General features: G+C 42.5%; 1 protein-coding gene across 3 annotated transcripts in view; it reads left to right on the top strand.

Moving 5' to 3' along the window:
* Positions 1 to 3,001: 3,001 nt before the first annotated feature.
* UNC80 (unc-80 homolog, NALCN channel complex subunit) overlaps positions 3,002 to 11,258 on the top strand; it is a 207,461-nt gene continuing 199,204 nt past the window's right edge. For all 3 annotated transcript variants that reach the window (XM_066575641.1, XM_066575640.1, XM_066575639.1), the window contains exons 1-5: positions 3,002 to 3,093; positions 6,125 to 6,173; positions 9,436 to 9,592; positions 9,762 to 10,057; positions 10,163 to 10,286. In XM_066575641.1, the coding sequence (XP_066431738.1) occupies positions 3,002 to 3,093; positions 6,125 to 6,173; positions 9,436 to 9,592; positions 9,762 to 10,057; positions 10,163 to 10,286 (718 nt within the window). The remainder of the gene's footprint in view (positions 3,094 to 6,124; positions 6,174 to 9,435; positions 9,593 to 9,761; positions 10,058 to 10,162; positions 10,287 to 11,258) is intronic.

The raw sequence follows: 11,258 nt of genomic DNA, 5'->3' as shown, positions 1-11,258 counted from the left end.
TCCTACGTGGGTCACATAGTGGAATGGAACGAAAACAGTTTCATTCAAATATATACATACATATTTGTATTCTTTCCTTCCGCTCCAGCATTTTCTATTGTCTTGCTCCGTTACATTCTATAACATTTTTAACTATAGCATTCTGTCTGTAAACTGCTTAAGGTTTACTCTATGTCAAACAATCTAACTTGAAGTTTCTCTGTTTTTGAAATGTCTCTGAAATGTCTCTCGTGGGTTTTCGTACTCACGGCTGACGATCTCAGGGTGGTGAGTCCGGCCTTGCAGTGTTCTTGCGTCGGAGGTCTCTTGTTGTTGTCGATGCTTCTGGTGAGGACGGCTGGTTTAGTTTGTCAGCTTGTCCATGGCTACTTTCATCTGTCGTCGGGCTTGCGTGGTTCTTCTGCTTTTCCGGTGTTTTTTTTGCTCTTGGGGAGAAAAGTACTTGTTCCGCTTTCCTCGGATCATGGAAAATAAGAGTATCTCTGTTAGTATAGAATACTTTCAATATCGCCGGGTATAGCAATGCAAATTGGAGAGAACTCTTTTCTCTTGCGTTGTACTTCCGCTGAGTAGTCTGCAAAGATTAGTATTTTGTGGCCTTCGAGTTCTATTATGTTGTTACAACTTTTAAAGTTGCGTAGGATCAGCGATTTATCTGTAAAATCCAGGTATTTTACTATTGTCGGTCTTGGGCGTACTTTAGTTGCTGCATTAGCGTTAGTGCTTGAGTTCCCAGCATGATTGTCAGGGCCTAGGCGGTGAGCTCTTTCGATCCTACATATTTGGGGGATTCCCAAAATATTGGGAATCGTTGATTCACATAGTTGGCGTAGATCTTTTTGTAGGTAGGATTCTGGGATTCCGATAATACGTAGATTATTTCGTCGAGATCTATTTTCTAGGTCCTCTAACCGGTCCCAGAGCAGTCTATTGTCTCGTATCAGTTTCTCTACGTTTTTGGTGTTGGCACTCTGTTCTGAGGATATTGCCTCTATGTCATATTCCATTACGTCTAGTCAGTTGCCATGTTGGGATACCGCGTCTCTGAGATCATGCAGGGTGCCCACCACGGTGTTTGCCAGTGTAGTTTGAATATCTGGAGCAATCAGCTTTGCCACCTCAATCGCTAAGGCCTTGTAGTCTATCGTTGTCCCGTCTTCAGATACTAAATTTTCTTGGTCTAACGGTGAGGGAGGCATAGAAGGGGGGGTTTTGCACAATGTCATTTCTTTTTCCGTTGGTGTTTTAGCTGTGGTTTTAGCCGGGGTTTCATTTTGCTTTGCTCTAGTTCTCCCCATCTTGACCACAAAATCCTCCATGTAATTGGTTTGTGCGCTGGTATGCTGTTGTATATAGTATTGCTCACGTGTTAGAAAGACAAAGTTCTTTTGACAACTTTTGTGGTTGTCAGGTGAATGGTTCTGTAGTTAGATGTTAGAGTGCTTCTGCTATTCTCTGCCTTTAGTTATCCAATAACGGCGGCTACTATTCTTTGGTCATCTTCTTTGATGTGTTTTGTTATTATGTGTTGTATAGTTCACTTCGTGTTTTAGGTGCTTTCTGGGGTAGCTCTGGGGTGGTTCTTTATTGTTTTGAACAATTGGTTAGATGGTGCTTGTTGAAATCTAGTGGCTCTGGCGGTTACTGTCTTGTCCCTAAGCAGTACGTCTCACTGCCTCGTGGGGCTCAAAATGGCCGCTGTAGCTTCTGAGAGAGGGGGGGGGGGTGTATCACACTCTGTTTCTCTGCTGTATCCTGCAGGGCAGTAGGATTATGGTGACTTCGGTTAACTTCCCCTCCCCACCTCCTTTCACTTTGTGCCGGGATCAGCGTTATCCTGCTACCGCTGTCCCGCTGGTTGGGGCCGCTGCTGCCTTGCACACTCCTCTGTCCTCCGGAGCCCCACTGTGTCTGGTGGGTTGTGGAGGCTGCCGGTCGGCAGTCCGGGGGTCTGCGCTGCGGCGATGCCGCTCGTCCGCCCGTTCGGGCGCCGGTATGATGTCTTCTACCGGGGGAGGGAGGGGGGGGAGGGGGGCATGTGTCGCCTACCGTCTCCCGCGCTCGTCCGATCCCAGCTGGACCGTCCGCGCTGTGGCTCCGGGCACTGCTTTCCTGCTGTTGGCGTCGCTCCAGTTCTCCCCGTCCCTCTGCCCGGCTGTAACTCTCCGCTGTTGTTTTCGGGGCTGCATGCGGCTTGCTGCACCTTGCGGTCGGCGGTGTTTGGAGCTGTTGGGGTTTGCGCTGCCCTTCTCCGGCACTCGGTGAAGTCTCCCTGGGGTTAGGGCAGTCTCCTTCCGGTTGCGGGGTTGGTGGCAGCTATAGAAGGTTTGTTAGCTGGGGCGGCGTTAGCAGAGCTTTCTCGCTTCACTGTTCACTCCATGGCGCCGGAACCGGAAGTCTCATTAATGTGATTTTATGGTGCGTACGGCAAACATAAAAAGCAAACGGTCGTGTGTAAGAGACCTTACTGATGTCCCTTTTGTTTTGTTCCTAAAAATGTTTTTTTTTTATATTTACAAAATAACAATAAAAATCTATGAGAAGAAGAATAGAAAAAAAAACTTAATTCATACAGAAAAAAAATAAAGACCCTCAAGCATTGTCATGACTTTCTAAACAATTCATCCAATTACTCCAAACTAATTCTAAATGATTCGCCCTGGTGCATCTATTTTTTCTTTTTTTTTTACCAAGCATCATTTATTGCTTGCACTACAGTATCTAACTGGAAATGATTACTTTTCTATTTACTAGCTACCTAACAGCAGATAGTGTACGCTGCATTCATCCTAGAAGAACCCTCCTCCCCTGCTGTTACTTCATGTTATGAATCAGGGCTCAGAGCTGAGCTGCAGCACCACTCTCCACCACTAGAGACAGAGCTCTGTCCAGGAGGGGAGGTGCTGAAAGCAGAACAGCTCAGGAGCAGACGACATCTTCCTGGGCAAAAGAGGTGCAGCGGTGGGCGAGGAGGGAGAAGGGGGCTTCATGCAGCTTGAAGATGGTGAAGAGGAAGAGTTCAGAGGGGCAGGAGCAGGAGAGGCTCCGGGGGATTCCGCTGCCCATACAGATATTTCTTTGGAGACAAACTAGGTAAATGTAGACTCTGTAATACAAGCTGGTCTTCCTACATGTCCTGCTTCACTCCATATCTATCTGTCACGGGCATCAAACATCACAGCTGTATACATACTGTAGATTTGTAGATAAGGTTCCTGTACACTATATACATCATGTATTTATATATTATGTATGTGTGTACATAGATATACATATATGACACATACATTCCCTCCGCCTATGATGCATACATCATGAATTGGAAATCCGCTTGCATTGCCCTATATACCATTCCTCTGATTGAGGTTCCCACCATTCTTCCTTGATTCTGTCTTATTTCCTTGGCTGTTTCATCCCTACTGCAGCTGTTCATTATATGTTATCTCTTGTTAGATCTCCTCTTCACTCGGTTACATATTCAGCCCTTACAAGCAATTGGATGCAGAGTAATAAATGTTCTTGCCCGGATACAGTGAATGTCTGCTGCCTTATGTAACATGACAATCCAGCCTTCACAGATGGAGATATATGATATCTAATTGCTCGGATTTACTTTTAGCTGTATCTCTTATGGAAACGGTTTAGTCACAATAAAACAATTAAGGGTTGAAATGATGTAAGAAAAGTTAGTGATGAAAAATAGCGGCTATGGTAGAATGGAGAAAAATGCTAATGGGAAATGGAGAAATGGCCTTTATTCACCATTAAACGAGGTTCTTTTATTAAGGTAGATGTTTATTAATTATACATAGGGCAGGTGATAAGAGTCTGATTGGTGGGGATCTCACCACTGAGACACTCATTGATCTCGAGAATAAGGGTTCCTTGACCACCTCCTCCTCACTGCAGATTTGTTGCACCCCCACAGTGAGGAAGAGATTAAATGGAGCGATGGCCGCACTTGCATGGCACTGCTCCATTCATTTGCAATGGGACTGCCACAGATAGCAAGTTCAAGCGTTTGGCTATTTCTGGCAATCCTATTGAAAATAATGCAGTAGCGACTGTGTAAATGTGGCCATCGCTGCATTCAGCATGACATCACTGTGGGTGGGAGAAGCATCCCTATAGCGACACAAGAGGGGACATGGGACTCCTGGTCTCAGGATGGTTGGAGGTCTCAGTCAAGAGACCCCAACCAATCAGACTTTTGTCATCTATCCTATGAATAGGTGAAAACATCTATCGTATTACAACGCTTTTAAAGTGACTCTTCTAGCTGGACAAACCAAGATAACCACAGGACTTTTCCGACCCTCTTATGCACACTGCATTGGTAGACTAAGACACTTCATGCTTGTATGATAGGCTAATGCTGCTCACATGAGCCGCGCTGGCCAATCAGAGCAGTATGTAATGTCTTAGACTACTAATGCACTACCGCACTACCCATGTGCAATGTGCATCAGGTAGTCAGAGAAGCAGTGCGGCTATCTTGGTGTGTAAGTCCCTTTAAAGCGATTTCCAGATTTTGAAAAACATGGCTCCTTTTTACCTGTTACTATATCGCACTTGTCCATGCATTGTATGTGGTATTGCAACTCAGCTCCATTGAAGTGAACAGGGATATACCACACGCAACCTGCGGACAAGTGTGGCACTGGTTTTGGAAGAACACCACTATATTTTTACAACCTTGCACAATCCCTTTAGGCATTCAACTTTATCAGAACTGTTCCCAAAGGGTTTATCAAAGGGGTTGTCAAAGATCATTAAAAAATTTAAAAAAAACATCAAAGGCAGGCAATGGCATAAAACAACAAAAGAGCTATTACTTACCTATTGAATCCTCCCCCGCTGGAATGTTGCTGCTCCAGTGTTACCCACCAGTTCTCTGGTCCTTCTAAGAGAAGTGATGAAGGCTCTGACCTCAGTGTATGCAGTGTATAGTTTGGCAACCCACATTCATGGAGAAACTCAAGGTGTGGGCTTAATGTCTTAGTTGGTTTCTACCAATTCCTGTCGAGTGGACACTCCAAGAGGAAGTGTTTTTCCAACTAGTAGATACTAGAGTCTACTAGAGATTTATTCCCTAGAAAATTCTTCATAAACTGGAGTTTTTAGCTCACATATTTCTTTTACTCATGGTCTCAAGAGTCATGGCCAAGGTCAACCAAAACCATGACTGTATGATAGGTGTCCATTCCATTCTTGGCAAAAATTCAGGAGAGCCATCACTAAGGGACATCCTCCAATTCCTGCAGAATGGAGAAAGGGATTAAGGTCAAACACCTTCAGGGTACAGGTGTAGGCTCCTTTTTTAGTGCCCCTACGACATTTCCTTGCTAGAGATCCATTGGTAAGGCATTTCTTCCTAGTCTTCCGAAAGCTTCTCTAAATAGGACTTACCACTGGTTCTGTGGATCTTGTCTGCGCAGCCTTTTGAACCCCTACAGAAGGCAGACCTTCTTCACTTATCATGAAAGGTGTCTTTTCTTGTGATCATTACCTCTGTCAAGTGGGTGAGTAAACCTCAGGCTGCTAAAGAACCATACCTGTCTGTCTCCCCTTCCAGGTACAGCTATCCTAAGACCTCTACCATCCATCCATTCAATCCTAAAAATTTATCCTATATTAACATCAACCAAGACATGGTTCTATATGCCTTCTGCACTGAACCATCCTTAGAGGAGGATAGGTGTTTGCAGACACTCTATATGGGTCACTGTCTCAGCATATATCACACCTGAACTGTGGAATTTCACAAGACAGATGACTTGTTTATAACCATGATGGTAGGAGAGACTTGAATGCCTCAAAACCTTCTACAGCAGGATGGAGCAGAGATATCTTCCTCATTTGTTAGTAAATGGACAATCATGCCTGGAATGTAAGTGGACACATTTGACAAGAACAACAAGAAAAGTCCGGAAAGTATTTTAGGGTAACCTAATGCAGGATACCCATCACTTTTCATTTAGTCCAGGAATTTAGCAGAGGATAAATCCCCATATGTTTGTGCTGCTATCTGGCCTACAGGCAAGAAATATTGCAGAAGCAATCTGAGACTATGAGTGGTTTGGATATAGGAGGAGTATTTATCTCTGCCATGTTTTCTTTCCAGTGCATTCTTAAGACCAAAGCTTGGCAAGCAATATGAAGCCTCATGTGTGGTACGTATCAGAAATGTATGATTATTTTAGTTGTCATGTTGGTTTAGGTTAGTGTATCAGGTAATAATTGCTACTACTGGCTAATAATGGTTTGTTTGATACGGCAACCGGTGGTTGTTATATAAATGCTGTAAATACTGTCTTTTCCTTACAAGAATCTTTAAGTGCGGTGTTCAGAGGTCTTATGCAAGACTAGAACATGACTGCTCTCTTTCTAAAATAACACCACATTTATCTATGGGCTGTGCGTGGTATTAGAATGGGGCTCAACAATAATATCACAAGTGTGGTTCTGTTTCCATAAGTGTTCATGTTTTTCTACTCTTGTAAAACTCATTCGAGCTCCCGGGCCTCCCACAGTAAAACAAGCCCTCATCAAGCTACTTTGATAGAAAAGTAAAAAACGTCTGTCTCTCTGAATATGAAAGCGCAAAATGGAAAGATTCCTGTGGTTCTTAACCTCATAACAATGACCCGCCGTAAATGTACACTTAAACCAGTTACATACCCAGGGGAACTGGCTATTTCTGACAGCTGACACTCACTTTCAATGGCTGTCATCAGAGTTGGCCCCGACTACCCTTTCCAATCCACTGTCTAACGTCTTCAGACATTCTGATTGAAGGCTGTACAGCTCCGATGTCGGAAGACATCCGGCAGGGTATTCTTACTGTATATTACTGGCCGCTCTGTTGTCAGGGGCCTCTCCAGCATGCCTCATGCTGTAGTATTGGCTCTAGCCAGCAGATGGCGCCATTATATAAATGGCAGAAAGAGAAAAGCCCCTAGGAAACCCTGAATTCAAAATTGGATTGCAAAGGCTTAAGATGCTGCTGTCAAAGTTGACAGCATGTCTAAACAGCCAGCTGGAGTGAGCGCCCCTTCACAACACAATTGCTGAGTGCAGATTAGTTCAGTTGGCAGCCTCGAACCTAGTAAGGGTGCCCTGGGCTGCCATGTATTGCAGTCTATTAGGATCAACTAGTGGCAGAACTTAATAGACCATCATTAAAAATACAATAGACTGCAATATTCAAGCATTACAGTATATTGTAGAAGTGATCAAACTATTTGATGTTCAAGTCCCTTATGGAGAATAAAAGAAATGTAAAAACAAGTTAAATAACCTTTTGTTAAATATCAAGAAAATGAAAAAATATTTAAAGTTCAAAAAAACAATCCGTAAAAGTCTGAAATGTTAAACTTATCATTATTTAGCCTACATGGTGAACATCTTAAGAAAAACATATATAATACCAAAATTGCATTTTTTGGGCACCTAATATCCTAAATAGAATTGAATACAAAGGGATGCAAAAGTCGTTTGTACCCCAAAATGATACCAATAGTATAAATAAAACCTACAGGTTGCTCTACAAAAATAAGCCCTCACATAGGCTCATCAATGGAAAACTAAAACGGCTATGGGTCTCGAAAGATGGTAACAGAAAGCATTTTTTAAAAGTTTCTTTTATTTTTAGAAGTGAGACTATATTTGAAAAAAAAACAAAAACTTGTTGACAGGAAGAAAAGTTATAGTGCTCGAAAAGCAGGGACTAAAAATTCTAAAGCAAAAATTTGAGAAATTGCTGGTCATTGGAGGGTTAATACCAAAGTAGGTGAGGCCCTCAAGGGATTATACCACAAAGAATATTATTGTAGATAGATGAAACTTGTCTAAAAGTAAAACTGTATTTGCTACCCATAGCAACCAGTCAGTGCAGGTTTCACTTCCCAAGAGCACCATAAGAATTGAAAGCTGTGTTGTGATTGGTTGCTATGGGAAATAAAAACAGTTTTACTTTTAGACAGTTTTTATGAGTCTACACTATTATGTTGTTTTAAATAATACACCAAAAACTCATTTAGAAATGATCCAGTGATGTTTTATGACATTTACGTATCCTATTGAACGGAGTATTGGTGGACACACAGGCACAGTCACTCTCTCCACAGCCAAGTCTATGCATAGTATACTCTGTTCCATAGAAATAGCTTTCTGCTGGTCAAGGAAATGGCAGAACCTGCGCAGCAGCATGGCAGTATAGTGTTAGTATTCATCTGTAGGGAAAATAAGATAGGACTAAATGGCAAGCCGCCAGAGGGTAAAAGAGACTGATTCTATCCCCAAAAAATGGAATATAAAGTGATAAAACAGTTTTATGTACCCCAAAATAATAACAACTGTGGGAACTGTTAAACTATAAGCTGGCCTCAAAAAAAGGTCTCATACAGCTCAGTGGATGAAAATGTAAAATAGTTATAGGGCTATGAATGCAGCTACAACAATAAATTATTTATAAACAAGTAAAGTGTCTGTATTGCGCAAAAGTAAAGAAAAAACTAAAAACATACTGTGGGAAGACAGCTCGGTAGAGTGCGGGTTTGCGGCAGTCAGACACTGAGACACGTATTTAAAGTCCAAGTACAGGGCATGACCTGTGTTTATTTCAGTCCAACAAATCAAAAGCAAATCCAGCCTTGGCTTCAGGCAAGAAAACAATAGTCCAGCATTAGGATAATAGGCAGTCCCTGCCTGTACAGGTCACTTGCTGCAGGTGCACCAAACAGCAGGGCTTTTACCTCTGGCAGGTATCTCAGGCTGCCTGGGTCCAGCAGCCATCCAGTCTCTCTCTCTGTCAGTTCACACTGCTATTTATGTACACCTCTTCCTGGCCCACCCTCAGCCCCTGTGCTGGTTAACCTTGCATATAGTGGAGGAAGTGAAATGGATGGCCCCACTACATACCTGCCATGCATTCCAAAAATCCAGGCCCAAAGACTTTTAAAGAAACCATCTCCAGCAACTACCTGCTGGAAATTACATTGCACTCCTGGACTTCCATGTCTCTAACAGTGGGACATGGACTTTCTCCTTCTCCTTCAAAGAGTTCTCCTTCAAAGCAACTTTTGATCAAAAGAAGAGACGTCTTAGTGAAGACAAATCAATCATTTTCAGTTAAATATAAAAATATATGATGAGCATTAGGTAAGAGAGAATGTACATTGCATGCATTCACCTTAACTGCAAGTTATTAGCCAGAACACCTTTCCAAAGGCAATGCAGCGTGGAAGGAGAACTGTGACCGACTCCGCAGTAAACACCCTCTAAGGTTAAAAAAAAAAGTTTAGTTCTACTTTACAAATCTACAACTATACAGATATACAAGCACAAATATAAAATGTGTAAGGTGTCTTGAAGTACATGAAGTGTAAGATAAACGTGGGATGAACATATTGCTCTTTTTTTTTTTTACATAAGTCATTTGAACGCGTTCTGGTTGAGAACAAGCTCCATGGCCTCTCCCCTGCCCTTTCTGAAGCCATCCAGAGTATCTCCAGATGGGAGTTAGTCCAGGCTGCACTACCCCATGTTTTACATTGCACCGCCACGCTGCTCTCCAACAGAAACAAGCTAGGTGGGTAGTCACGATGTTCTGTGGTTTGTGCTCAGTCAGTAGGTAGAATATACAATGCAGAGGAATTAATACACTAATACTTTCCATGGCAAAGCTTACATAAATTAATATGTAAGCTTTGCCATGGAAGTGCTTGTATGAATATGTTTTTGCTGCTTTGCTTGCACAGGGCATCAGGATAAACTTGGTGTTGCAGAAACAAAGCTTCTTCACACTCTTCACTGGATGCTACTGGAAGCTCCTCAAGATTGCAGCAATGATAGGTTTGGAAGCGACAGAAGCTCCAGCTGGGGGGGAGGAAGCGGTGCTTTCATCCACCAGGAAAATCAAGGTTCTCCAGGCCAGTCCAGACATAGCAACACTAACGAAGAAGACGAGAACAATCGAAGGAAATTCCTACAGAATTCTATGGCCACTGTGGAGCTCTTTGTTTTCCTATTTGCTCCTCTAGTTCACAGGATTAAAGTAAGCACCTTTATGAAGAAGTCTCTGTTTCAGGTTGTAATAAACACTGATGTTTTTCTACATTAGATAAGTTTCACTAATATATTGTTGTTCTTATCCTTCTAGGAATCAGACTTGACATTTCGCCTTGCTAGTGGACTGGTTATTTGGCAGCCAATGTGGGAACATAGACATCCTGAAGTTCCAGCTTTTACAGCACTGGTGAAACCTATTCGGAATATTATCACAGGTAACTCTGTCCATAACTGTCTTACACAACTATGTTTGGACTGTAGCTCCCTTTATAAGCAGGACTCTGATCATATAGATGCATTGCTCTTGGTAATTCAGAGAAACAGATTGCATGGTGTCATAATAAAGTCTGTGACTGAGGCACTGACTAGGGTACTGGATTTTTTAAAGGGGTCGGCTGGGACTTTATTATTGATGACCTATGCACAGGATAGGTCATCAATAGTTGATCGATGGGAGTCTACTGCTCAGGATCCCCACTAATCAGCTGTTTGAATTCATTGCGAGCTGTGTCTGCTTTACCAGACTGGGCCACTGAACTACAGTGAGCTATCTGCTTCGGACTTTGTCCGCAATGACTGCTGGCCAATTATTAGCTAATTGGCTGAGATCCCAGCCAGTGGACCCCCACAATCAACTATTGAGGAACTATCCTGAAGACTAGTCATCAATAGTAAAGTCCCAGACAACCTCTTTAAGAGTGCAAGCTTTCTGGTAGGAATAGCATCACCGCATACCTGCCAACATTTGAATCCCACACTGTAGGACATTTATAAGACATTTTTACCAACATTTCAAATCTAGACTATGGGACATGGTTTAGCATCCTGAGTTGCAAGTTAATCCCATGAAAATCAGATCCACTGGCAGGTGTTTAATAGAAAAGAGTTCTTTAGGAAATTTGATAATTTATTATTATAGTCTCAGAATTAAAAATATTTTTTACATACTGGTAAATTAGCAAATAATAGAGGACTATCTTTTCTTTAACCCTTTCCAATCCAATTTGTATCCTGGTTTTCCTAGGCGGCTTACTCTTTTTCTGCAGTTATACAACAGCTCTATATGCTGGCTAAAGCCAGTACTGCATGAGGTTACATGTTGAATAGGCTCCGACAGCAGAGAGGCTGGCAATGTACAGTAAGAGAACCGTGACGGACGTCTTCCAACATTGGAGCTGTACAGCCTT

The sequence above is a fragment of the Eleutherodactylus coqui genome, chromosome 8 (genome assembly GCF_035609145.1).
Source record: "Eleutherodactylus coqui strain aEleCoq1 chromosome 8, aEleCoq1.hap1, whole genome shotgun sequence".
NCBI lineage: Eukaryota > Metazoa > Chordata > Amphibia > Anura > Eleutherodactylidae > Eleutherodactylus > Eleutherodactylus coqui.
Note: the sequence above shows the minus strand (reverse complement) of the source record. Positions and strands in the feature narration are given on the sequence as shown.